The sequence below is a fragment of the Lepidochelys olivacea genome, assembly GCF_965140295.1.
Source record: "Lepidochelys olivacea isolate rLepOli2 genome assembly, chromosome: 26".
In the NCBI taxonomy this organism is placed as follows: Eukaryota; Metazoa; Chordata; order Testudines; family Cheloniidae; genus Lepidochelys; species Lepidochelys olivacea.
Window position 1 is genome coordinate 1,927,868 of NC_140436.1, and position 28,000 is coordinate 1,955,867.

Sequence of the window (28,000 nt, forward strand, 5' to 3'; positions counted from 1 at the left end):
GCTGTGACAGCAAGGGTAGTTACGTGGCAAACTTCTCACACATTATATAAATAAATATTCTGCCATGAAGTGTGCAGGTGAGAGGAAGTGCTAGTGTAACCCACAAGCCTTCTGGGTGTGGTGTTCTGTCCTATCTAGTGGCACCGAGACCACTTAGAGAGAGAGAAAATGAGTCTGCTCGACAGCCTCACGTGGTAGAGGCTCCTGCACTAAGCTCCAAAAGTCCCAGATTTGATCCCGCCTGCCGACCGGGGTCTGTCACTGTTACACCAGGATAACATTAATTCTCAGAAGCACTGGTAGCATCAACCATTGTTTAATTCATTAATGTTGTACCATTACCTCCTGCAGACGTTCAGCCCTTGGAACCAGATCTCCCCCCTTATATTAGCATAGAACTGGAGGCTCTTTACAATATAGTGGCGAGCTAGAACATAGCTTGTGCTCTTGGGAATCAGATCCCAAACAGCGTTAGCTAGGCCTGGTTGGTCTCTGCCATTGCTATTAAACACGGTCCTCCAAACCAAAACATTTATTGGCCCAGACGGATTACTCTGCTCTTCTGGATTAGCCCAGAGTATATTTTCTAGACTGCCAACCACATGCATGACTATGAGGATGGATCTGAACAGTTGGAGAGGTCAGTACTATAAAGCAGAATTCAGGTGCACTAAGGATGTAGAATCTGCAAACATACATCTTCCACTGCATTGACTAGCAGCATACAGAATGCCAGGCTGGATGGCTTCAGGGAAATGTGGTCATTATTTCAGGAGCAAAAGGCTAAAGTGTTCACAGAACTAGTCTGCTCCAAGCCGTCACAAAAGTAGCACCAACCCCCTTTCAACATCATGAATGTCACTATTTCCATGCCACTTGCTGCCTTGTCTTATGAGGATCTGCTGCAAAGACAGAATTCCAGGTGCTTTGGTTACAATAGGTTCCATTTATAGTTTCACACAAACTTTAAAGAAAGTCATTTCCGACTTATCAGTACAAAATTATTTTTAAAACTTGCCAGAGTTTATTTTCTTATCATACACAGTAATGACTACTTAATTTCAGATGTGGTAGCCCCCCGGTTAAAGGCAGATGTTTTTCCTCTCCCCTCCACAGTGCACTGTACAGAACCACCAGTTATGCAGATTATAATGGATTACAAACTGCATTCTGTGAAAGGACATTACAATTAAAAAGTGGATTTTTACCCCAATTTGCCCTGAAAAATCATTTCCAAATGTTTCACTTCCCTAGGATCTTGCCGCCATCTCTCATTTGTACCACTGCCTTTTCAGAGGCAGAATTCAAAAGCTCCCAGTTGTGTTCCTTATTACCTCTCCCCCACATAAAACATCACTGAATAGTTCTCACTATATAGAAGAAAACAGTGTGAAGTTGCCATATTTACTGGTTGCTAATATGGTCTCTTCCACCAGCACTTCAAGACAGTACGACAGCGTGCACCAAAAAGACACAGAACAATACGCATCAATCTCAATGACTAGAGTGATGAAGCTGTAAATAATACACAAGAATAGTGGTCCAAGAGCATGAAGTCTTGTTGTTCTTGCTGTGTGTTGCAATGCCTTTGTAACTTACAAAACTTGACAAATATTCCAGCTATTTAAGAAGCCATGGGGCAGCAGGTGGCATCTACAGACACACATTTGGCCTAGTATAGAAAAGTCTGTTCCATACAACAGTTTCCTCTCCTGCCGATGAAAAGCATGTAGACACCCACAGAGGCAAAAGCACTTTGTTTGGCAGTGTCAAAATTCCACAGTTGTCTGTACATTCGTTGGCCTGGAACAACAAACTGAAAATTCAGGACTGATGTTTCAATCCTCCCTTCATTCGTCCACAGCCAATTTATTATTTGTTGGGTTTAAAAAAAAAAAAAATTAAAGTATCATCAGACTTTATTGCTTTTCGTGGTCAACAGAAGTTAGAAGCGGACCGAGAATTAAGCCTAACCAGAGAGCTTTGGGATGTCCATAGCAGGCCTTGAATTGTTACCATCTGTCTTTTACAATCCCTTTTTTTCCAGTTTTTCCAGTATGGCCTGGATTCTATGAACAGCCTCCTTCCTAGCCTGTCGAACATTGTCCTGGCCACAAGTCTCTATGGAATCCAGTTCCAACAGCTCCTTGGTCAGCATTTCCTCCAGGAGCCGGTATGCTTTGTCCGTCTTTTTCCCTACAAATTCATCCACCTCTTGCTCCAACTGCTCAACTTCCTCCATAACTTGCATAACTCTTTGAATCCCTGGCTGCATTCCCAGGGAGTTTGACAAAGGCTGGTTGCTGGGTTTAAAACCTGCATCCTGGTTCAAAGGTGGTTTCCTAGGTACATTATCATACATTTGGGGCTGTGCGCTGTATTGCACTTTGGGATTGAAATGGGATGGTTTGGTGTTTAGTTGAGTTGATTTGTGATCATTCATAGTCCCAGAGGGCTGATGATTGACTTCTGGAAAGTAGTTGTTGTGGTTTGCTCCTTGGTCTGGTTTGTCATAAGAAGTATCCTAAATCAGAAACAAGCAGAGGTTTTAAAATTTGTTTCCTTCAACATCAGTTTTCTTATCCCACATCAAAGAGGGAATGCAAGCAGATCTCTGAGCAGCAGGGCCAGTCTCTCTCCCTGCTCATTTGGAAGATGTGCATGCCCAGGATGGCAGTGCAAAAAGGGTTCGGGTAATGGAAGTTACTAAGGATGAGGCCTGCACTTTGAGACTGTCATCCACCGTGATGTCATAATATTCTGTGACCTAATAACGTGAAACTTACACAACTTTCTTCAATAAGCATTGCTGCCCATAAACAAGCCCAAAAAGGAATGCTCAGAGACAGCTAGTGATCAAGTCTTTGACCTATTTAAGAACAAACTAGTTAGAGGAACCACATCTGGTTCACAAAACTCTGTGTCTGCGGAATGACAATGCGACAGTTGTGAAATAGCCCACAGCAAGGTCAGGATTATACTTGCTACAGCTATGTTTAGCCATGATATTTGCTAGCAGGATTCTAGCACAATTCCTCTGGTATGTGTGGATGTATTTGAGTGGATCATGAGAGATATGAAAGCTCATGCTCTAATAAATTGGTTAGTCTCTAAGGTGCCACAAGTCCTCCTTTTCTTTTTGCGAATACAGACTAACACGGCTGTTACTCTGAAACCTCTCTTTCCAGGGAGTGTATTACACAATTTTATAACTATTCCCAGGTGACAAATTCATGGCCATGCTATTCAAAAAAATCCACATTAGAATCCTGCTAGCAAGTACTTTGTCAACACAGTTGTACCTTCCAGAGATCTGATCCTGGTGTGGCCAGGGCCTCTAACTGTAAAGAGGAGAATGGTGAGACTAGGAAGGAACAGAATCCATTATTCCCACAACACTAATTTTTAGCGACGTCTAGTAAAGGATTTCTGTGCCCAGGAGTTCACTTGGACAGGAACACAACAATTGCGTGTGGATCAGGACACGCCCTTCTAGCCCAGTCTCCTAGCTCCCAGTGACCAGCACCAGATGCTTCAGAGGAAGATGCAAGAAACCCTGCAGCAGGCAGATATGGGATAATCTGCCCCCCATAAAGGTCTCACCCTAATCCCTACTAATGAGAGACTGTTTTAAGACCTGGAGCATGAGATCTGATATTCCCTCCAATACCTCCCTTTAATTTTTTGCATTAAGTATAACTCTGTATATTCTTTATGAATATCCAAGTTAATGGATCTAAAAGACCATTGTGAGAATTCCTAGTTTTAATTAGTTTAGTTCTATGTAGTATGAACCCATTACTTTAACAGAGGGGGGAAAGGTGGAAGCACTTCAAAGAAATGAAAAGTACATGTGTTTTTCAGGGAAGCAGTGTAGTCTAGTGGTCTGATCACAGACCTGCAGTCAGAGAGCTCATCCTGACTGACGGATTCACTCTACAATTATTTAGCATTGTACAGCGTTCTGAAGTTGTAAAAGCAGTATGTAAATACCAAACAGTATTGGATTTCCAAGCAAGATCTTTTCTTCCCTGCGCCAGCGGGAGCTAGAAGCACTGTAAAAGCAGCATGCTAAGCTTCTGGGGAAGGGGTTTTTGCACTGCTGTGCAGTGACCCATACGGCCGAGTTAATATAGGCACCAGTAAGTGTCAAAAAATTAAATCTTTACCTTTGTATCATGAGCTGGAGGATGAGGAGAAGGAGCTCCATTGCCAGGCCAGGATGGAGATGATTCTGAAACAAATGGACTTCCTTGGGGTGTTGAAGCAGCAGGCCAGGCATAACGTGGCTGCATCCCATAGATGCCAGAGGAAGCCCAAGATTCATCCTGGGGTCTTGGTTGTGGTGGTGGAGGCCCCTGCTGTGGAATGCCAGGGTTGGTATCTCCTCCATATGGATAGTGTGGGACAGGCATACCTGGGGTCTGCAGGAAGAGGGAAATGAAGGTAGTACTTTCAAGGTCATGTTCACTCAGTCATTGGAAATACCTTTGGACATGCTTCTCCACTCCTACTAAACACTCCTTGTTAAGAGCCACAAAGTCAGACCAGCTACCTTGGCTCTGACATGTCAGCCTATTAATTCTGAGTCCTAGGCCAAGGGAGTGGTTACACATCTTTATAAGAGTGGGCATGGCTGGCTCTCTTGGCAATTTATGTAGTTTAGCTGCAGTCTAAGTCAGCACAGTGTCAGTCAAAATACTGGGCTGTGTTGGAGAGATGAGAGACCTGGGGCATGAGATGGACCTCGGGGTAAACATTTCCCGTGCTGGAGCCAAGAACAGCAGCTATGTAGTGCACTTCTAGGGCTCAGACCTGAATAGCTGGTAGCTGGAAGGGCAGACTGCCCTTAGGCTAGCGCATGCCAACCTTTGCTTCAGAAGGGCTATATCCAATACTGAGCTGGGTTGTACTCACACCAGCCGCAAGCATATTCCCAAAGGAAGCATGTATTCCTTGTATTAGCTTCCTTACCGATGGTGGGGAGTATCCTGGGGCCTGCCTCCTGAGAGAGGGGCCTTCCGGGGGGCAGTCTGGTGGGGGATAATTCCAGTGCGAGGCTGGTGATGGCGGCCGGTACATGCTCGGAGACTCTGCTGGATAGGCGGCCCGAGGGTGCCCAGAAGAATAGTAAGTGTTTGACTGTGGCAGATTAGCATAGTGTGGAGCAGCCCCAGGGGCTGAGGGGTAAGGGGCGCCATAGGCTCCATTTGTGTAGGGAGACTCCAGTCCCTGAAAAACAAGCAGAGAACATATTTGGGAGATGGACACAGATTGAATGTGGACAACACCAACCGGGGGGGGGGGGGACACTTTGGAGGACAGGAATGAATGCCAATTTGTCAAGATCGCTTTGAAAACTGGTCTGAAATAAGTAAGATAAAATCCAATGTAGAGAAATGCAAAGGACTGCACCTAGGAAGGAAAAAATCAAATGCAGAAATACAAGACGGGGAAATAACTGAGTAGGCTGCAATACTGCTGAAAAGGATCTGGGGGTTACAGTGGGTCACAAATAGAATATGAGTCAACAATGTGATGCTGTTGTGAACAAGGCAAATGTCATTTTGGGATGTATTAACAGGAATGTTGTATGTCAGACATGGGAGGGAATTGTTCTGCTCAACACTGGTCAGGCCTCAGCTGGAAAACTGTGTCCAGTTTTGGACACCACACTTTAGGAAAGATGTGAACAAACTGGAGCAGTCCAGAGGGCAGCAATAAAAATGATAAAAGGTTTAGAAAACCCGATCTCAGAGGAAAGGTTGAAACAATTAGGCATATTTAGTTTTGAGAAGGCTGAGGGAGGATATGCTAAGTCTTCAGATATGTGAAAGGTTGTTACGAAGAGGACAACACGCAATTGTTCTCCGTGTCCATCAAGGGAAGGACAAGAAGTAATCGGCTTAATTTGCAGCAAGGGAGATGTAGGTTGGATATTAGGAAAAAATTTCTAACCAAGTATTACGTACTAGAATAGGTTACCAAGGGAGATTGTGGAATCTCCATCATTGTCTAACCTGTCCTTAAACTCCCAAACCCCTGTCTAGGTACACTTAAATCCTGCCCCAGAAAGACAGGAGGTTGCGGGGGATGGATTAGATAACTTCCTGAGGTCCTTTCCAGCTCTCCATTTCTGTGATTCTATGAGTGGCCAAAGGCTCTAGGGTCTGGAATAGGAGCAGCAACATAGCTGTGTAGGAGAAGAGTGGAATAGGTTTTAGACAACTGCAAAATAGGGATTTTAGTCTCAAATCAGGAAATTCAGAGTTATGGTTTCCATAGCAACTGTGCACACACCAGCAAGGAATATTAATCTTGTTGCTGTGGGAACCATAACTCTTTCTCACTGGAGTGATTAAAGTTTTACCATTGAAGTAGGATAGAGGTTTTGCATTTGAAAATTTGTGGGTTGGGGAAAAAATATAGGGTAGAAATTTAATTGTCTTCCTCCTGCCATGTCTTATTATCAAGCATTACAGAGATTCCAATGAGAGGCTGACAAGAATGCTTTACAAACATTAAGCCTCTCCACCACCCCTGTAAGGCAGGTCAACATTATTTCACTGTCAGGTGCTGCTCAGCACACTGCTTGCGATCCCTACCTTGTGCCCAGGTATACTGATTAGTACCGATTAGCCCTCTACAGGCTTATCCACATAACTGTTTCTGGTGCTCCATGGCCCTAGAATCCCTGGAAAAGGTTGATTTCTATCACCCTGACAACCAAAGAGGTCAATCTCTTTTCCATTTCAACAGACCCTCATGATAGAATACCCCTTAGCCCCAACAGCCCTCTTCCCTCCGCAACCCCCTCTCTGGTTTTCACGATCCCTGCCTTTATACAACACTTACAGTTAGTGAAGGATTTGCAAATACTACTCCACATCCTGATTCCCCAAACAACCCCCCCATATCTATCAGTTTCACAAGCCTTTCCAGTTCTTGCTTCCACTTCCTGATTGAGCTGGCCATCAGCACTGATTGTCTATCTCAGGAGCATACACTTGTTTGTCATATTGTATTGTCACGTCAATCACAGAAGCACCATGATTACTGAGCCCCTATATTTGACACTGATACTGGATTTGGAAAAGTAAGGAGAGTCACATAAGAACCAAGTTAAAGTTATACAATGTCATTGTGATACCCACAAGGTTATATTCTTCAGAAACTTGGCAACAGGAAACTTAACGCGTTACATAAGAGATGCTTACAGAGAGTACTTGGTGTCCACTGGTGGGATAAAGTAACTAATGCTGATGTGTTACAAAGGACTGACCAACAGACTGTAGGGACAATGATTTGAGAAATAAGGATGAAAGTGTTTGGGTATCTTGTACAGATATGAAAAGACTACGGCTGTCAAGTGATGAAAAAAATTAAATGCGTGATTAAAAAATTAATCACGATTAATCGCACTGTTAAACAATAGAATACCATTTATTTAAATATTTTTGGATGTTTTCTACATTTTCAAATATATTGATTTCAATTACAACACAGAATACGAAGTGTACAGTGCTCACTTTATATTTATTTTTGATTATAAGTGTTTGCACTGTAAAAAATAAATAGTATTTTTCAATTTACCTAATACAAGTACTGTAGTGCAATCTGTTTATCATGAAATTTGAACTTACAAAGGAAGAATTATGTACAAAAAACTGCATTCAAAAATAAAACAATGTAAAATTTTAGAGCCTGCAAGTCTACTCAGTCCTACTTCTTGTTCAGCCAATCGCTCAAACAAGTTTGTTTACATCTGCAGGAGATAATGCTGCCTGCTTCTTGTTTACAATGATACCTGAAAGTGAGAACAGGCATTCTCATAGCACTGTTGTAGGCAGCGTTGCAAGATATTTATGTGCCAGATGCGCTAAAAGATTCACATGTCCCTTCATGCTTCAACCACCATTCTGCGGGACATGCATCCATGCTGATGACAGGTTCTGCTCGATAACAATCCAAAGCCGCGCAGACCGACGCATGTTCATTTTCATTATCTTATTCAGATGCCACCAGCAGAAGGCTGATTTTCTTTTTTGGTGGTTCAGGTTCTGTAGTTTCTGTATCGGAGTGCTGATCTTTTAAGACTTCTGAAAGCATGCTCCACACCTCATACCGCTCAGATTTTGGACAGCACTTCAGATTATTAAACCTTGGGTTGCGTGCTGTAGCTATCTTTAGAAATCTCACATTGGTACCTTCTTTGCGTACTGTCAAATCTGCTGTGAAAGTGTTCTTAAAATGAACAACATATGGTGGGTCATCATCCGTGACTGCTATAACATGAAATATATGGCGGAATGTGGGTAAAACAGAGCAGGGGACATACAATTCTCCCACAAGGAGTTCAGTCAAAATTTAATTAATGGATTATTTTTTTAACGAGGATCATCAGCATGGAAGCATGTCCTCTGGAATGATGGCCGAAGCATGAAGGGGCATATGAATGTTTAGTCTATCTGGCATGTAAATACCTTGCAACGCCAGCTACAACAGTGCCATGCGAATGCCAGTTCTCACTTTCAGGTGACATTGTAAAAAAGAAGCAGGCAGCATTATCTCCTGTAAATGTAAACAAATGTGTTAGTCTTAGCAATTGGCTGAATGAGAAGTAGGACTGAGTGGACTTGTAGGCTCTGAAGTTTTACATTGTTTTATTTTTTGAGTGCAGTTATGTAACAAACAAAAAAAATCTACCTTTGTAAGTTGCACTTTCACGATAAAGAGATTGCACTATAGTAACAGTATGAGGTGAATTGAAAAATACTATTTCTTTTATGATTTTTACTGTGCAAATATTTGTAATAAAAAATATACACTTTGATTTCAATTACAACACAGAATACAATATATGAAAATGTAGAAAAACATCCAAAATATTTAATAAATATCAATTGGTATTCTATTGTTTAACAGTGCAATTAAAACTGCAATTAATCTTTTTAATCAAGATTAATTTTTTGAGTGACTCGCGTGAGTTAACTGTGATTAACTGACAGCCCTAGAAAAAACACATTCCTAGATAAACCCTTGACTGGACACCACTTGGTGAAAGATGGAAAAGAGGAAGACAGCAGATGACATATAAGAAAACTATTGACAAAGATGTTGCTGTCATGGAACAGACTGCAATGGAGTAAGAAATGTGGCAACCCTGGGTTGCCTCATGTGTCATAGGGATGAGAGCATCCGCTTTGAGCAGGGAGTTGGACTAGATGACCTCCTGAGGTCCCTTCCAAGCCTGATATTCTATGATTCTATTATTCTAATCCAATCCCCACCCCTCCACCCACAGTGCAGCACTCTCAGGGTCGCAGTAAGCTATGTGACCATGTGTGCAAGCTTTCCAGTTTCTCATCAGGAAGCGCATTTGTGGTCCTTGAAGTCATAATCCCACCCCCTGCTTTTCCAGCCCTACATTTCTCCCTCATGGGACATTCTGGAGGCCTTACCAGTGTTGAGCACTGACCATGCTCCTTGATGGCCAGGATGTACTCTGCCAAGGACACAGCCCTACTCCCAGTGTCTGGCCTCTTCCTCCTAACCCATGCCTGAACATCATGTGGGAGGATCTGCAGGAATTGCTCTGTGATTAGCATGTCAGCAATCCGTGCTGCACTCGTGCTTTTGGGCTGGATCCACTTGTGGCACAGCTCAGACAAGTGAGTGTGAGCCTCCTGGGGTCCCTCTGCCTCCTGGAATCTGTACTCCCTAAACCTGTACCGACACATTTCTGCATAGTCGTCAGCCTCCCTCACATCACTGCAATGAGTCTCTTGGACTTATACGTAGGGACCACTGGTCTTTCAGCCACTGATATGCCCTCTGAATGTGTATCCAGAAAGAGCGTGATGGCTGTAAGTGGTCTGGAGAAGCTAGGTGAGGAGGGAGTGCTTCTCCAGGTCTGACCTGGGAGCTCAGAGCCAACCTGTTCGCTCTCTTTCCTAGCTCCAGGAGAAATTGCTGAGATTTTGTTTCTGCCTCCTCCCACCTTTTCTCTGCCTCCTTGCGCCTCCTCTCCTCTTCCAGAAGCTGGAGGAAGAGCCACTTCACCAGATCATCTCTTTCCAGAGAGCCTATATCCTGTTTTGACTGTGGGCAAGCAGCTGCAACACCCTGGATCAGACTGTCTCCTCCAACATCCCCATCTAAACGCAGCGGAGAGGATTCAGAACCTTTCAGTGAGTCTTCTCCTTCCATCACCTCCTCCTCTTCTGGCTGCAGAGCTGTGGCCATGTCCCTCTCCAGTGGATGATCTTATTCCATCATTACTACTTCACCTCTTCCAGGGGCAGCAGGTGCTGTGCTGCAACACCTTCCAACTTGCCTTTGCTCTTCAGCCCTGCATCCTCAAGCACATCTGTCTCAGCTGGCTTTTGGGGGGGCACTTTCCCCTCAATTTAGCATTTTTCCTATAGTAATTGTGTATTTTCTCTTGCGCAGAGAAATGGGATAGTACACTCTGCCTTCAGCTGTTATACGTAAGTTTCCTTCAGCCCCCAAAATGGGCTGTCTTGGGGCTTCTGGTTTCTCTGACCCAAATTGGAGTTTTGGCAACTTGTAGCTGTCTTTGGACTGCCCACAGTGAGTGGTCACAGGGGCCTGTAAAATCACGATGGCTCCCACCAGCCTTGAAATCTCTCCTTAGTCTTATTACATACATCTTGGTCATATGCAACATGTATATGTAATAATGGTGGTCAGTGACACACACCAAGGCTCTTAGCAACGAAGCATAGGAAGCAATGAGAGGGAATGGAATGCAGTGACATCCACAAGACAGTTGGAGAAGGTCAGTTTTGTTCTGACCAGGTAAGCTGGTAGAAGAGTCTGGTGTAGGACTGAGACGTGGGAGGCTGAAGTTACTGTCTGTGGGGAAGCTGTGTTTATAGCCTAACCCCTCTCTGTCTCTGTGCCTAAATCTGCTGCACTGAGAAAGGCATTTGTTAGTTCTGTCTCATCCTCACAGTATACTTCGTCTTTAGAGGAAGAGAGGGCCACAGCGGTCACAGCAATAGAACAGTCAGAACTAAGAAGGTGCTGACTTTATAGTGGTTACATTCTCAAGAGTAATACTTAAATAAATTAGATAATTTTGGAGGGGAGAATAAACTGACAGCCTTAACTGCGCATTGGCAAATTTTGTTTGGAAACATCCAAGCAACTTAGATACGAAATATCTTGGAGCATGTGATCTGGTGAATTAATATTTACTGATGTGGCTATAACACAATGGGATCCTGGTCTGTGACTCAGGCTCCTTGGCACTACTATAATACCAATAATAAATAATACTAACAGCCAAGAAGAGTGAGTCATGGGACCAGAGAGTAGAGAGAAAGTCTTCTGTCAGTTCCCTTTTTTCTGCAGGCAAGCGGAAGTACAATGCCCTCTACTGAGGATTACACTATTCTTTTTTATTATTTAAAGTGTCAGCCATTCTTACAGATTATCAGGCATTTCACTACCTACACAGCTGGGGCCTTTTATTTTGTTAATCTCTTTAAAAACGAGGAAAGTCATAGGAGTCGTTCTCAAGCACTAAATTCCCATCCTCTTCCCCTCCATTGGAGGAAGCATTGAGTTCCTAGATTACTTTGGCTGTAATGCAACTAGCAGTTGGGACCAGACTCTTTCCCTACATGCACATCACATGTGTATTCCCAATCGTGAGGTTTGCTAAACAGTTTCCATACGCTCATGCCTGATGCAAGTCCTGTCATTTATAATGACAACAGCTGGCTGACATTTTTCAAACAATTTATTCCAATTTAAAAAATGGCCTATTTGAAGAGGGAATTTTTTGCAAAAAATTCTCTTATTTGGAAAAAATTGGAAGAAAAATTTAACTACTTTTCATTTTGTTTTTCCTATCCCCACCTTTTTCAATTTTGCCAATGAATAAGACAGGGAGGAAACTGCTTTCCATTTTTTGTGTAAAATGTTGAATAAATTAAGTTGCTCCTTTTCAAAAGCTGGGAATTAAAATGATGCATTTTCTGCAAAAAGCGTTTGTTATCTTTTACTAGTGCTAATACTGACTTTGCGTATGAGTAAGTGTTATTATTCCAATATTCCTAATAAGAAATATGTATTATTTGTAGTGCATTAGCATCACAGGGCCCATTGTGCGAGGCACTACACACCCACACTTGCATTGCATTTATACTATTTCCAAATAGCAACCGTTTGACCTGTGCATATCCAAAGGCTCAAGTTGCTTTTCCTACATGGCTTGTCTTTCATAGAATATTAGGGTTGGAAGGGACCTCAGGAGGTCATCTAGTCCAACCCCCTGCTCAAAGCAGGACTAATCCCCAATTTTTGCCCCAGATCCCTAAATGGCCCCCTCAAGGATTGAACTCACAACCCTGGGTTTAGCAGGCTAATGCTCAAACCACTTGTGTTTTTACAGATTTTACTGTACATCCAAGTTCATTCAAGGAGCATGAAACACACCTTATCCATAGTCACCAGAGTGAGGGTGTTAGTGTTCCCAAAACAGAAAAAGCTCTTTCCTTTTCAACCAAATAAAAAACGCACTAACACTGTCAGGTAAGAAACACGGTCACACTGGTTCTCAAAAAAAAGAAGTGTAAAGTCCTTAGAGAATGACTGCTCCAACCACAATCACGATGGGAAGCCAAATTCATCTTGTAACACAAACCCTAGCGCATCTCATGCTATAGGAGCATAAGGTGAGATTTTACTGTTATACTTTAAGCAGATGAGATGCAAGTATGAAACCCTAAAGCAACACGTGCTTTGTAATTAGCTAAATAACGTTTTCCAATGAGAGGAGTGTTCAAACAGAACATACCAGATTGCTATTGTATAGAGTAGGGCTTTATAAACAGGGTCACCAGCCATACCAATGTTGTATCTGCTTTAGTGGCAAGATAAGAGCGAATTTCTTCAGCTGGCAGGATAAAGAAACCAGAAGAATTTGCCCAGTACCAGGGTGCAAGAATTCCAAACACACATCAAGGATGGGCAGGGAGAGAAGGGCAAGGAAGAGTCTACTCTGCCCGCAGCTTTCGGGGAGTGGGCAGAATGTGTATGTCTTTCAGCATTTTCAGTCTATAGGATTAATTTTGGCTGCAATGTTAAATTACACAGGCATTTTCTTGCTTTCCAGAGCTCTAGTTTCAGATTGTAGCTTCTAGGGTGATCTAATGGTAGGGCAGAGGAGTGGGTTCTATTCCCACTTCAACCACTGACTCACTGCGTGACCGCAGGCAAGTCACTTTTTCTGTCTGTTCCTCAGTTTCCCTATTTATAAAACAGAATAAAAACCTGCCTAACACATGACTGTTTTAAGAGTCTGTAAAGCATTTTGGCTTCTTTGACTGAAAGACACTAGAAGAGTCATTTGGGATTCTTCATTTAGTTGGACCACTGATAAAAAAATAATTACCCAAATTACTCTCAGTTTGCTGGCAACACGACACAGTGCATTTCATATCAAGCAGCTGGAAGTCACCAACACTGACAGCAAAGGAGATTAATACATTTGCACTGAGCTTCAACAATTAGCTAAAGAGTTTCAGGCATGGATGCTAAAGTAGTTTAAAGTTTCAGTGTCCAGTTCAAACCCAATTTAATATTTTCACATCAGTATGTGGGATTTCCTGATGCTAATGCAGTCAGGAGAAATGGGCAAAGGAACCAAGTGCTTAGGAACATCGCCTGTGGGGGATTCTTGGGTCCTTTCTTTTCAAGGGAAACCAGCCCTTTAGTATTGGGGTATGGCTTTAACCTCACCCCAACAAGACAAACCTTTCAGATTCAAAAGAAACAAGAGGTGAAAGAGTTGCCCTTCTACTATACCTGGCTTTGTAACTCAGGTCCAGCGGGGTACGGACTTGGGTAGGGAACTCTAGGCTGCACCGCAGAGTTCCAGTAGTTGGAACCATAGCCAGGATAAGGAGGCTGCTCCTAAGAAGGAAAATAAAAACTCATTTGCAGATAGCAATGGTCACAGTCCAAGGGCAACTGCACGTTTATTCCTCCTTCATGGTCCAACAAGGGCACCTACTCTCAGATTTCTGGCTCCCCAGCCATCACCTCTCTTGAGCAGAGACACGTCTCTCCCCCATTACTGGAGTACTTCCAGGCTGCACAGATCCCTGCCTACACTGTGATTTCCCCAGCTGTCAGACTGCCTAAACAGGCCTGCTTTACTTTTCTCCTCAGAGGCTATAAACAGTGTAATTGCCCACAATAAAGTTACCACACAGCTCTAAGCAAGCAGATTTTATTCTTAAAGTAAAAATCATTACAGAGAAAAAATATAAAAACAATAAAAGAACCTACACGCATGCTAATAAGCTTACCAGAGATGTCCCCCTAACTCCAACAAGGCTTCTGGCCGATGAACAGTCCTCCCAACCCCACACAGGAGTTTTTCTCTGGCCACAAGTTCATAACAGCTTTTGCTCAGAACAAGTGCAACCCCCTCCCCACCTGCAAATCTGAGAGTCAGTCTTGTATCCAGTTTGGGCTTCTGAGCTTGTCCTCGTGTAACAGGCAATCAGCAAACAACACACTTTCCTCAGGGCACAGCTGCTAAAAATTGGGTGAGAAGGCACCTTCCCCTCCTCCCAAGTATTTCCTAGCAAGCCCACTTAATTTGGTTTGTCTAACACACAGTTTCAGAGTCCTCTGAAGCTCACAGCACTTCCCAGGGTTTACATTAGTCCTGTCCCCCCCCCCCCCCCATTAAAGAAGCTGCATATAATCCCACAATAATACATAAACATTAGCATTTTTATACAATCAACTCCTAAGATACTTAAACTTCATTCAAGTGAGGTTTGCCCAGGACATTGCCATATCGGTCACAGTAATGAACAGAAGTCTCCCCATTCGGGAAAGAAAGGGGAAGAGTTCATTCCGTGTATAACGAGGAACAGCAGCCCAAGCTCATTAAAGATACAGCAGCCACAAAGAACTACGAGTACTCATGCTGCCCATTTGCTATTAGCAATACACAGATGCAGTTAACTCCTCATGAAAAAGGCTCTTGGAATGTGCTCACTGACATTCATGCTAGGTACTGCTGCAAACAACACTTTTACAGACGCACCTCTCCCCTGCCGTCCTTGCCTTTGCTATATTCAAGCTTACTAGGTGTCTTTCACTGTAAGAGCTGGCTGCTGGCAGCCAGGGTCAGCCTGATGTCAGGAACTGATGTGGAACACTGGCAAGCCTTGCTCTGAGCTGTACAGGTAGCAACACAGCCCCTGCTGCAATCTTCAGTCCCAGGAACCTGTCTGTGCTTAGGGTGAATCAGACTGTTACCATCTTACTGTGACAACAGAGCTAGGAAACCATTCTTATCTGACACCCTTTTCAGCACTGCACTGTAATCCACAGCCCTTCTCTAGCACCTTCCATCAGCACCTTCTCTAGCACCTTCCATCAGCACCTTCTCTAGCACCTTCCATCTTAACACAGTTCCCATGGGAAGAAGTTACTCCTCTAATTGTACAGGATGCAATGAGATCGCCAACCTGCTTTGTTCCTCTGAGCACGTATTGTGGGGGTCTGTACAGAGAAAGGAATTGAAAGAGACACAACCCCTTTCTAAAAGCATGTTTTAACACATCTTCAAGCTAGCTCTGCTCTCAGCATACTTCTCACAGCTTACAGGAGGACAAGCTCCCAAGCTTGTGATCCCCAACTCTCAGACCAGGGCAGGGTGCTGACAGCACCACAGAAGTTGGATGCTCTGGGTAATTTCACTTTTGACCATGAATAAAAACCTGAATGTTCTAGACTCTAAAGTAGATTAATTAACCTTTGGAGTCCAACAAGCAGTGTTAACTTTAGAAACCACCGTTTGATCCACTAGTTCTCTGCTGCTTAGGATAGGAAAATTCAGACCTCATTCTGTTTTTCTGATGTCTCTTTTCCTTCTACAGTTCTTCCCAAGTCACATAAAGAGTGAGTTACCAGATCCCACTACCCAGGATAACTCCACTCACCAGCCACACTTCATCACCCCTTAGCCTGCCTGAAGAATTGTGCCTGTGGATTCTGAGATGATACTTGGCTACCACCACAGTGATGTCTAGACCCACATGCCTTAGGAGAGAGATTCCCTTTAGCCTGGTGACCCACCTGCTAAAAGGACCAAATTAAAATACAACCACAGTCTATTACCTCTTTGCCTTGAACTATATGAAAAATGGGTTGTTTGGGGGAGGAGGTTAACTAGGGGAGGGGAGGGGATGAGTGCAGACTTAGGAAAGAGCACATGATCTGCATTCATGTATACCCACTGTCCCAGAGGGGTGAAAAGTGACAGCACTAGAACTAGCAGAAGATTAGACAATGTCTAATCAAAAACATGCAAAGAGAATCCATAATAAGATATGTTGCAGTGCTGTGAATCCTAGAATACCAGGGTTGGAAGGGACCTCAGGAGGTCATCTAGTCCAACCCCCTGCTCGAAGCAGGACCAATCCCCAACTAAATCAGGGAAAGAAGAGCTTGCCTGAACAGTCTGCTATATGTGACTTAACACATTCTATAAAGGCCTGAAAGCATGTTAAGGTGTCAGCTATTTTCAAATCCTCACACACAATGTAATTACAAGCCTTTCCAGGCTTCTTGCCTCTCCAGGCTAGCTGCCAAAACCAGAATTCCTCCCTCTCCGGCCTTTGAGGTGGCATTGCACAGAGGCACTTTCCAGTAGCTGTAGGCTCAAGCCTCTAAGATAGTGCACCAGCTTAAGGGCGAGCTGATGGAGAGTCGCCCTGAGTACAGAAACAGCAAGAGAAATGTGTAATCAATTAAGCAGAGGTGTGCAAAGGATTCAGGAACACAGCAACTATTTAGCTTAATTGCATCTTAGGGCAGTCATCTTTTCCACACCAGGCTAGTGACAGACCACTACACCTGGGGCATCTGCACCCTGGAACCCCAGGAGCCTTCCCCAGCTCCCTTCAGGAGTGCTCATAAGGTACACCCACACCCCCGGTCTCTAGGGCAGGAGCATGCCCGGGGACGCCCCCAGCCATGCTCCCCTCCCAGCCCCTAGGGGCCTTCCAGCCTCTGTCGCGGGACCGCGCCCCACAGCGCGCGCTCCAGCCCCGGGACCGCGCCCCACAGCGCGCGCTCCAGCCCCGGGACCGCCCCCCACAGCGCGCGCTCCAGCCCCGGGACCGCCCCCCACAGCGCGCGCTCCAGCCCCGGGACCGCCCCCCACAGCGCGCGCTCCAGCCCCGGGACCGCCCCCCACAGCGCGCGCTCCAGCCCCGGGACCGCCCCCCACAGCGCGCGCTCCAGCCCCCCAGGGAGTCCCAGTTACCTGGGGGCCGCCGCCCCGGCCGGGCCTGTCCCAGTAGCTGCCCCCGGGCCAGGCCGGCCCCATCCCAGCCCCACGGTGCTGCGGGCACGCCCGGGGCTCCATGCCCCAGGGGCCTGGGGGCGGCTCCGGCTCCGGCCGAGCCCGCTCCGCCTCCGGCCCGTACAGCAGCCGCCGCAGGGCGGACATTACCAGCCCCGCTGCCGGCTCGCTGCCACGCTACCGCGCCTGCGCGAAGCCCGCCCGCTGCAGCCAATCCCCATCAGGGATACAACCGCCACCAGCAGCAGAACCAGGTCAGCCAATGGCCCTGACGGTGCCATCGCAACTCTACAGCTCCTGCAGCCTTAGCCAATCACTGAGATGGTACCGCCCACGCCGTGCATATCAGCCAATCAGCCCTAGCGTTCCGCATCTAAAGTCGCCAACAAAAATTTAGCCAATCAGCGTCAACTTTCCGTCCGTCCCAGCCCGATCCACCAATCCATGGAAACCGGGCTGTGCACAAGGCACCCGTTTCTTAAAGAGACAGGCACACGATGCCCTCGCCGAGTCCCCCGTCTTAACTCAGCACAGCCCCGCCCGAGCCCTACCCGGGGAGCGCTGGGCGAGGCTGTGGGTCGGGGGTGCCCCACCCCCACCCCCGTCACGCCGCGCTCGAGCGACGGGAGCCCAAAGGGGCCCCGCCCGGCCCCTCACGCAGCCGCGGGCCCGCGCCCCGGGGGGGCGGTGACCCCGCGGCGCGGGGCGGGCCGGGGCGGGTCCATCCGGGGGCAGATGGCGGCGCTTCCGCTGCGTGCGGTGGGCGGCGGGAGCGGGGCGGGACCCGTCGGGCTGGGGCCGCAGGATGAACTACATGCCGGGCACCGCCAGCCTCATCCAGGACATCGACAGTGAGTGGCGCCCGCCGGGGGGGAGCCGCCCCCTGGGCCCCGGCCCCGCCCCAACCCCCCGGGCCCCCCCGCCCCCGGCCTGGGCCCCCCGCTCCCGCTGCAGCCCCTGGGCCCCGGACCGGCCCCGGGCCCCCCGCTCCCGCTGCAGCCCCTGGGCCCCCCTGGCCCCGCCCCAACCCCCCGGGCCCCCCGCTCCCGCTGCAGCCCCTGGGCCCCGGACCGGCCCCGCCCCAACCCCACCGGGCCCCCCGCTCCCGCTGCAGCCCCTGGGCCCCGGACCGGCCCCGCCCCAACCCCACCGGGCCCCCCGCTCCCGCTGCAGCCCCTGGGCCCCGGACCGGCCCCGCCCCAACCCCACCGGGCCCCCCGCTCCCGCTGCAGCCCCTGGGCCCCGGACCGGCCCCGCCCCAACCCCACCGGGCCCCCCGCTCCCGCTGCAGCCCCTGGGCCCCGGACCGGCCCCGCCCCAACCCCCCCTGGGCCCCCCGCTCCCGCTGCAACCCCTGGGCCCCCCTGGCCCCGCCCCAACCCCCCGGGCCCCTCTGCCCCCGGCCTGGCCCCCCCGGGCCCCCCGCTCCCGCTGCAGCCCCTGGGCCCCGGACCGGCCCCGCCCCAACCCCCCCGGGCGCCCCGCTCCCGCTGCAGCTCCTGGGCCCCCCTGGCCCCGCCCCAACCCCCCGGGCCTCCCTGCCCCCGGCCTGTCCCCCCCGCTCCCGCTGCAGCCCCTGGGCCCCGGACCGGCCCCGCCCCAACCCCCCCGGGTCCCCCGCTCCCGCTGCAACCCGTCGGGCCCCCCTGCCCCCGGCCTGCCCCCCCCCGGGCCCCGGTCCAACCCCCCCACCCCGCCTGGTCCCGCTCCAATCCCCTGGGCCCCGGACCGGTCCCACCTCAACCCCCCGGGTTCCCCGCTCCCGCTGCAGCCCCTCGGGCCCCCCCAGCCCCCCGGCCGGGCCCCAGCCCCCCCCCGGCCTCGCTGCAACCCCCCGGGCCTCCCGCCGGGCCTGCTCCCGCTCCAACCCCCTGGGCCCGGGCCCCAGCCCCTGCCCCCGGCTTGGCCCCGCTGCAACGCCCCGGATTCCGGGCTCTGGACCCCCCCAGCCGGGCCCCGCTGCCGCCCCCTGGACCTCGGGTCCCGCTGCCGCCCCCGGGCTCTGTAGCTTCACGTCCTTTCTCGAAAGGCTCCAGGTCTCAGTTCTTGAGCCTGAGGGAGACCCGCGGACTCCCCCCGGAGCGCTCGGCGCTGTGCAGGTGGTCCGGGTTCCCCATGTCTCCCTCAGGGCTGGGTTCCCCCTCCCCGGGCGCCCTGCCGAGAACCGTGTTCTCCCGTCGGCCCAGCTCTCCTCTCCGTTCAGCTTAATAACGATCATCTCGGCGCTAACTGAGCCGGCTGGGGCTCCCTTTCCTTTGGGAAGTCCCGTATTTCCTCCTCCCTCCCCTGCCAGGCTCCGTCTCACCTTGGCTGCCTTTTTCTGGTGCTGTGTGTAGTTTGTGAAGGGCTGCAGCATCCTCCAGGGTGCTGGGTGCTTCCCAAGTGTACGTTTTCAACCCTCTTCTGGGGTGGCTGTTTCCAAATGTCCAGTGCTGTAACTTTCTAGAGTCTCAGTATCCTCATTTCAAATCTGGGTGGCACTTACAAACTAATGGCCTGGTCTTCCAGCAGTGTGTCACCTGCAGCAGCTCCCCTTGATTTCAGTGGCAGCTGCATATGCTCAGATAATCCGGCTAAAAAACTATTGTAAAATCTTCAGAGCAGAGCCCTTCTTGTTATCTGTCTGCGCAGCACCCAGCACAATGGGGCACGGGTCCATGACTAAGGCTCCGAAGCACTGTCACAATGCGACTAATGCCATTTAATGCTGATTAAAACCTTCTTATTCAGCATTTTAGTTGCTCTTTTGAATTTGGTCTATGTATGAATTGTAATCATTGCTTGATATTTTCTATAACCACTAATACTGATTTAACATCTCTTCCAGAAAAACACTTGGTCCTCCTTCGAGATGGTAGAACACTGATAGGATATTTACGAAGCATCGATCAGTTTGGTATGTGATCACATGGCCTCGCTTTTCCTCCAGCCCTCTCTGCCTCATGCAGCAGGTTTTCCTTCCCCTTATGTATGTCTTTAATGATGATATTTTAAAAATATCTACTTTACCATAAATCCACTGTTCAGAAGTCTCCAGTAGACAGTGCTGAAAGCTAGTATGCCATGTATGATGCATGTGCGTCCCAAGCCTTTGACCTGTGACAAATAGAAACATTCTTGGAAAAGTTACATGTGCCAAACCCAGTCCATGAGGTGTGGAGGGAGGTGAGGAATGCTCATTGTTAGTAATCAGCATTGGTTTCTATGGTACTGCTGCTTGGAGAAGCTTGCTGACAGATTTTAAAACGGCTGTTACTCTGAGTGCTGTAGAGAGAAAAGGGAGGAAATTTCACTGTGTGTGTTTGACTTTTAATTCTTCCTGTGTGCTCAGACATTTTTCAGCACTGTTTTGGTATGTGGCCACCCCTTCTTGATTGCAAAGATCTGCATCTTGCATCAGAACTTAGCTCTGAAAATGCTTCTAGTTTCAAAGTTGTCCGTTAAAATGTTTTTTCATTTAAAAAGAAAAGGAGGACTTGTGGCACCTTAGAGACAAACAAATTTATTTGAGCATAAGCTTTCGTGAGCTACAGCTACAGGAAAGGTGAGCTAATTCCAGCAGGAGAGTGGGGGGAGGGGCGAACATTTTGTAGTGATGATCAAGGTGGGCCATTTCCAGCACTTTACAAGAACAGTAGGAGGGAAAATAAACATGGGGAAATAGTTTTACTTTGTGTAATGACCCATCCACTCCCAGTCCTTATTCAAGCCTAAATTAATTGTATCCAGTTTGCAAATTAATTCCAATTCAGCAGTCTCTCCTTGGAGTCTGTTTTTGAAGTTTTTTTGTTGAAAAAAGAATAAATGGACACAAATCAGACGTCAAGAATGATAACATTCAAAAACCAGTCGGAGAACACTTCAATCTCTCTGGTCATTCACCTTTCCTGATCGCTCTTGTTACAGTATGTATGGTAACACCCATTGTTTCATGTTCTCTGTATATATAAAATCTCCCCACTATATTTTCCACTGTATGCATCCGATGAAGTGAGCTGTAGCTCACGAAAGCTTCTGCTCAAATAAACGTTAGTCTCTAAGGTGCCACAAGTACTCCTTTTCTTTTTGTGAATACAGACTAACACGGCTGTTACTCTGAAACTTATCATTTAAAGACTTTCTTAGCTCACCACTGGGGGGAGCCAGATACCTCCCAAAAAGTGCTTTAAGAATGGAGAGGAGCCAAGTGGTGCACAGTTTTCACCAGCATCATAAATATTTATCTACTTGATGACTGTTGGCAGGGAGGACGGAATGCCTTGGATGGGGCTCTTCGTGCACACTTTGGGGGGTAGAGGGCTTATAAAGATAGTAACTTGATAAGGATCAGGAATAATCCTGGTTGCAGCATTTTGTAAATGTGTAGAAGATACAGCAGTTGTGGGTCTGGGCTGTATGTCCAGCTGATGTCAGAAATTTAGCTGTGCTGCGGCCTCTTTCGATATGTCTACACTGCAATTTAAGTCCAGGGTTAGTGGGACTCGAGCCAGCTGACCTCTGTTAGGGAACCCTGGGTTTGTGTCTACATTGTATTTTAACCCCATGTTAAGACTTGTCTAACCCGTGCTCTGGCAGACCTGAGTCAAAGTAACGATGTCCCAGAGTCCCTAGTGTCCCTCTTCTTCCCCCCCGCCCCCAAATGTAGCTGCTCTAGCCCTAGGACCGTGGTACACTGTGAGAAAAGTTTACTGCCCCCCTGCACGGTACCAGGAAGGCGCTCGCTTGCAAAAGTCTTGATGGGTTCGCTCTCCGTTGCAGGCCCCGGAGGCGCTCTGACAGCGTGCTTGCAGATCAGAAGAGACTGGGTTAACTCTGAGTCCTGAGCTGCTAGCATTTGCAAAGCATCGGGGCTTTCCTTTTTCCATAGAGTGGATTGCAGATTGTTGGGAGAGGGATGACTAAGGAAGTTGTCCCGTGGAATTGTGGGATACTTCCAGCTGACTCCTGGGACCCACGTCAAGTGGTGCTACATCTACACTGCAAAGCAATAGGGCTCGGACCCTTGTGCTTTAAGCAAGGTAACTTCTGTGGTACTTGAGCTTTCCAGTAATAGGAGCAGTATAACAGGATCTATGCTACCTTGCCCATGTTTAGACAAAGCTGTATGACATAGCTGTGGCAGATTTTAATCCGTGTAAAGACTGGAAAATATAGGTTGTAGCCATCTCTTAACTCAGGGAGATTCCTAGGCTAAAATATGGTTCTCTAGTACTATAACAGGCTCTTCGGTCCCATAGGCAAGGGCAAAGATGTGGTATAAAACGGCTCTGCCCCAACTCTCCCCACACCTGGTTATTTTTGCAGTGTGGACAGGGCCAGTGAGTGCTACAGCATGGAACATGAGGTGACTCCCTGGGGGGGGGGGGTGCACGCTGCTGAGATGACATCTCTCACTGTGCCCATTCCTACTTTGCCAGGCTTGTGAGTCAAGAGCTCTTCACCTTTTCAGGGTGTTGCTCCTCATCTTTAAAGCCCTGCAGGACCTAGGTCCATGCTGTCCCAGATGCTGCCCCTCCCTCCACATCCAGCCCTGGCAGAGATAATTGATGGGTGTGCTGCAGCTGGAGTGGCTCCCGAGGTGCAACTTTTTGGGGTACAGGGCCGGGCAGTCTCTGGGTAAGGCTACGGGGTTTCCTGCCAGTGGAGATCAAGATGAGTCACTACTTTGAGTGTGCAGTGCAAGGTCCGTAGGTCTGCCCAGCAGTGGCAAAGCACTGTGCAGACACTACTGCACTGTGAAGGTTCGCTGGTGAGGATCTTTATCCCCACTGCAGTGAAACACACAGGGGATGGGACTCACCCAAGGGCTCTGCTAGAGCCAGGACCTCTTGGTTCCCACCCCTGCGTCGCTCTCCAAGCTGGGCTGCTACAGACGGGATGTGGAAGGCAACTGGCCAAGTTGACCCTGCCTGTGTGTTTGGCTGAAATGAGGGACAGTGGAGAGTTTGGGTTAAATTTTGGACAGAATTCAGTGCCAGGCTTGGTTATGTGTGCAGAGCCTGATCCTTCTGTTGACTTAAATGGGGCATGATCATCTGAATGGTGCTTAAATACTGTGGTGGCTGTTAATGATACATAGCAATCCATAGTCTTAAGGGTGGGCAGCTCGAGGGATTAGGAATGCATAGGCTGAGAGGGTGCTGAAATTTTATCACAAAGAGCAACCAGGAGACCATTTTTCTGCAAGATCTCTGAGCAAAAGCAGTGAAACAGAAAATCTCCACTGAGGTTAAAGACATAGTGACTTTGTAAACAGCAAGTTTGGATCTGATGAGCTTCCTGTTTCATTTCTTTCCTGTGTGATCTTGGGTGCAATAGCTGCATAATCTCGAATAGCAGTGCTGATTTCTTGTCATGTGCCTGTCATAAACAGTACTGCACATTTCCTCAACTCCAGTCAGTCAAGGCTTAAAAGCACTGATGTGTATAATAAAGTGGTCTGACTTGAAATCTGAATTTAAACCTTGTTTGTGTTTTTAAATAAGTGTGTGTACTCCTTATGGTTCAGAGCTGGCATTATAAGCATTCTTATCTGCATAATCTTTCCCCTTGAATTTATGTGCATGTTGGGGTCTGGTTTTCTTCAAGATAAGCTAGTTTAAGATTTAGCGTACCAGATACTGGGTTTTATATATGCAGGCATTTGGTTGGTAATAAAAAAACAAAAAACAACCCTTTAATAAACGACGGCTATGTTAAAAGAACATGTCAAGATGTTCTTACTTTCTATGGTTTGTTAAAGCCTCTTTAAAAGCTGGCTAATATATCGTCCCTTACTAGTTTTTTTTTTTTTTTTCCCCTGCTTTTAATTGGCAAATGCTGACCTCTTTTCTCTTTCTGTGGATGTTGACTGAACAATTTTATTGAGTCTAGGACAACTGCAATTTAAATAGCCACTGAAGATGAAACATCTTGGTCTTTACCCCAAAATCAACAATTGAGTCCGTACAGCTCCAGGGACCGTGTGACATTTAATTGCTGCTGCAGATGGAGCACAGGGTTCGTTTTCATACGGCTTGTACAAACACCAGTGTCTTCAACTTCACAGCGATCCATAGAGATACAAATGAAAATATCGAGACTTTGCCTCTTTTTTCCCTTTCGGATTCTGACAGACTTCAGTCACACGTGGACTGTGGAAAATGTGGAGTCTTACGTTCCGAGTTTCAGGAAAAGGAGGATTAGGATGGGAAACCTCCAACCTAGACACGTGTCGTAGCTTCAGGACGTGGTGCCAGTGACTAGCTTCTGTCATGACTAGTGCCCCGTGTGGTGCTGTACCGCTTGTGGGCAGTGCTCTCGGGTGGGACTTGTGCTCATCAAGGAGCTGTGCTGCTGCCTGTAAGAGTAGGTGTTGAGCCCAGAGCCCTGGCAGCCTTGTTCACTTCCTTTGCAGTGGGGTCTGGTGCCTAACGCCAGGGCCTGGATGTCAGGTGACCTGCGTTCTCTTCCTGATTCTGACACTTTCCCTCCCTGTGCCCTTCTCTCCTCCCAGCCCTTGTCTTGTCTATCAAGGCCTCATGCACACATGAAAGTAAATTCAGATTATGGTAGGGTGTGAATTTAAAGCAGATTAACTATTCCTGGTTAACTCTGTGTAGACACTCTTATTCTGGAGTGTGAGTAGTGTGTCCTTTAAGGGGAGTTCTTCTTGATTAACTCCATAAGTCTGTAAGCTTTTCAGGTCAGGGACAGCCTCCCGTTCTGTCTGGAGAGTGCCTAGCCCAACAGAGCTCCAATCTCAGGTGGGGCCTCTTGGTGCTAAGCAATACTGCAAATTGAAATACTGCAAATGGATACAGTATTGTGCATTGAAGTGGTGGGTGAAATTCAACTGCCCTTTGCTAAAATGCTCGGAGATACTGGATGCTACCAAAGCATGAGCATTAGGGTGGCTTTGCAGTGCATGTGCAGCCCCTCTGCTTTGGGTTGGGACCACGACACTGTAGCCTCATTCAGACAAAGTCACAAAGGAGTCTGTTTTCTTCCTCCCTTGAAAACTGCAGCAAACTTGGTGTTACACCAGACGGTGGAGCGCATTCACGTGGGCAAAAAATATGGCGACATCCCTCGAGGCATCTTTGTCGTGCGAGGCGAGAACGTTGTCCTGCTGGGGGAAATAGTAAGTAACCATCTCGTCTGTCGCTGTGCTGGACCCCGGGCTCCCTTGTTGCCCGGGATTGTAGTCTGTTACTCTGAGCAGCATTGCCAACAAACCTGACACTAGAGCCAGGTCTCGTCAACACCTGGCAGCATGCAGGTCCCTTCCGTGTCAGTGATGATATGGTCACGCAGTGCCAGAAAAACAAGCACAGCGGGAATTATGTAACCCTTTACCCTGGCTCATGGAATGTGCCGTTACGTAGGCAAAAGGGCCGACCCTGCAATCGAGGGTCCTGAGCTTTTATTGTCCCTTCAATACTGTAAGGAGAAACCTGGTGCCTTCCTCTGGCTGCTCCTGGGGGTGGGGCAATGCAAAGAGTTTGGTGCAGGTTAGTTCATCAGAGCCAAGTGGGAAAGTGGGCGCCCGCAGAAGCTTTGAGACATTTCCCACCAGCTCCGAGGGTAAAGTGACCTTGAAGCACAGGGTGTGTGCGCGGAGGAATCTGCCGTGGTCCCAGGCTGAATGCAGTACTCCAGGTGCAGCATGGTCAGTGCTAGACAGAACAGCTGTGCTCTCCCTCCTCCCCCGGCCTTGCCTTTTTCCAGGTCAGATTTCCTCTTGATTTCAGGCTGGGGTCTTCAAGGAAACTTAAGGAATAGGTGCCCAAATCCCACTGTAATTCATATGTACTCGTGACACTTCATGGCTTTCTCAAGTGAAATCTGGCATTTAAGAATCCGCATCCCAGAGCTGGGATAAAACATTGAGATGGTTCCCATCTGCCCTCGTCGTGGGGGGAGTTGGGCGTATCCTGGGAGACAGATCCTGCCATGGCTCAGCTTCTCTGATCAAGCAGGCCAATGAACTGATCGTTGGGCAATGCTAGGTGGTCACAGCCAGAAATACCTAGCAGGCCCTCAGGGGTGAGCACAAAGCCCTCTCCAGAGTCCATAGCATATGCCCAGGCATCTCTAAAGTGCAAGTGTGTAAGATTTCTGTTAGTACTCTTATGACTCTGATTGCAGACACGCCTTCCCTAAAACCTCTCTGGTGTGGGTCTGCCCTGACCATTCAGAGCATCAACAAATCATACATTGATTCCTTCACAGCTGCCGCTGGCTGGGAACAGTGTTGCTCCAACAATTTGCAGTCTGCAAAGGTGGAGCATGGATTGATTTTCCCCCTTTTCTGTGCTCCATTCTAAGGAGACAGTGTCAGCTGCAGCAATTCCCCCTCCTTGGGAAATGTTAACCCCAGTACTAGGCACACAGTGGGTCCTGCATCAAATGACTCGAATTGAGAGGAGGAGATGGGTGAGTACTTGACATCCAGCAGGCCCCGTGGGATTCTTGGAGTGTGAACAGATCCCGAGAGCTGTGATCTCAGCTATGACACATTCCTGATTTTGTTATGAGAGCAGAACATAATAGATTAATTGTGAAGCTGCTAAGGACCAATTCAAGTGAAACTTCCGTGATGTACCACTGGGTTCATGCCCTGCAGCACAACGTTTGTACTGAGTGAAAGTAGAGAGCTCCTGCTCCTCATACACTGAATCCCTCCATCCCTTTTGGGATCACGTCTCCTCTCTCACCTGGGGTGACTGTGTAAGCTAGGGATCTTGGGCCACAGGGACTTGCTGGCCACTGCTTCCCATATTTCCGTGCCATGCCTGCGGACGGTCAACGTAAACAAAATGTCTCGTGGCCTGCCAGCGGATTACCCTGATGGGCCGCATGCCGAAGCCGACCCCTGCTCTAGGGCAGTGCTGGAAATCCTGGGACTCTTATCCTGTCCCGTGCATCTGCATTGCAAAGTGGTGGAGCTGCCTGGGGACACATGGATTCTCGGCCAGGTTGTTAATGTGCTGCTTGTGGTCCAGGCCGTGCTGTGTTAAGCTCTTTCTATAATGTCACCAGTGGTCAGAGCAAGCAGAGCCTCAGATCTCACTGCTAGCTCCCTCCCGGCAACCCTGAATGGTGCTTCTTTTGCAGGACCTGGAAAAGGAGAGTGACACGCCTTTGCAGCAGGTGTCGATCGAGGAGATCCTGGAGGAACAGCGCGTGGAACAGCAAGCCAAGCAGGAATCGGAGAAGCTGAAAGTGCAGGCACTTAAGGAACGGGGCCTTTCAATCCCGCGAGCAGACACTCTAGATGAGTATTAGGTGTTCTGCCCATCGGACAATTCGCTCTGTCCGAGCAAGCAGAGCGCTTTGTGTTTAGACCACACTTGGTCAGAGGGTGTGTAGGTCTGTTTGGAAAGGCTGTTTTTTGTTTTTAATTTTGGGCTTATCTGTTTTCCATGGCACAGATACACTATTAAAATCATGTCATTGTTTTCACAAAATCATTGTTTATGAAGAATGAAGGTGTCTGAATAGCCTTGAACATACCCACATGCAATGGCGCAGTTAGAGCATGTGTGCATGGAGAGAAATCTATTTTTTTTTTTTCCCGTCATGTGATTTTGGGGAAAACTGCTCTTCAACATGTAAATAAAACCTGGATCCTGACAATGTAATCAACAGTCA

At 47.9% G+C, this 28,000-nt stretch overlaps 2 protein-coding genes across 4 annotated transcripts; one reads left to right on the forward strand and one right to left on the reverse strand.

Moving 5' to 3' along the window:
- Positions 1–1,001: 1,001 nt before the first annotated feature.
- On the reverse strand, positions 1,002–19,736 carry BAG4 (BAG cochaperone 4). 2 transcript variants are annotated; one of them, XM_084614932.1, is made up of 5 exons: positions 19,671–19,736; positions 13,840–13,947; positions 4,975–5,232; positions 4,170–4,424; positions 1,002–2,524 (listed from the first exon to the last, which is right to left on the reverse strand). In XM_084614932.1, the coding sequence occupies exons 1-5, from the start codon at positions 19,719–19,721 to the stop codon at positions 2,027–2,029; spliced, it is 1,170 nt and encodes a 389-aa protein (XP_084471058.1). In that variant the 5' UTR covers positions 19,722–19,736; the 3' UTR covers positions 1,002–2,026. The 2 variants fall into 2 exon arrangements, with proteins under 2 accessions (XP_084471058.1, XP_084471057.1); XM_084614931.1 differs by lacking the exon at positions 19,671–19,736 and adding an exon at positions 17,327–17,818.
- On the forward strand, positions 18,078–28,000 carry LSM1 (LSM1 homolog, mRNA degradation associated). 2 transcript variants are annotated; one of them, XM_084614933.1, is made up of 5 exons: positions 18,172–18,216; positions 20,193–20,261; positions 22,124–22,383; positions 25,372–25,487; positions 27,464–28,000. In XM_084614933.1, the coding sequence occupies exons 3-5, from the start codon at positions 22,260–22,262 to the stop codon at positions 27,632–27,634; spliced, it is 411 nt and encodes a 136-aa protein (XP_084471059.1). In that variant the 5' UTR covers positions 18,172–18,216; positions 20,193–20,261; positions 22,124–22,259; the 3' UTR covers positions 27,635–28,000. The 2 variants fall into 2 exon arrangements, with proteins under 2 accessions (XP_084471060.1, XP_084471059.1); XM_084614934.1 differs by lacking the exon at positions 22,124–22,383 and having other exon boundaries at positions 18,078–18,216.

Bases quoted from the DNA above. Each gene is read 5' to 3' on its own strand.
- LSM1 (XM_084614933.1), top strand. From the start codon at position 22,260: ATGACTAAGGAAGTTGTCCCGTGGAATTGTGGGATACTTCCAGCTGAC. The intron at 22,384-25,371 runs GTAACTTCTGTG...TGAAAACTGCAG, and splicing joins ACCCTTGTGCTTTAAGCAAG to CAAACTTGGTGTTACACCAG. The intron at 25,488-27,463 runs GTAAGTAACCAT...CTTCTTTTGCAG, and splicing joins TTGTCCTGCTGGGGGAAATA to GACCTGGAAAAGGAGAGTGA.
- BAG4 (XM_084614931.1), bottom strand. From the start codon at position 17,512: ATGTCCGCCCTGCGGCGGCTGCTGTACGGGCCGGAGGCGGAGCGGGCT. The intron at 13,948-17,326 runs GTAACTGGGACT...TTTCCTTCTTAG, and splicing joins GCCGGGGCGGCGGCCCCCAG to GAGCAGCCTCCTTATCCTGG. The intron at 5,233-13,839 runs GTATAGTAGAAG...CTTGTTTTTCAG, and splicing joins GACCTGAGTTACAAAGCCAG to GGACTGGAGTCTCCCTACAC.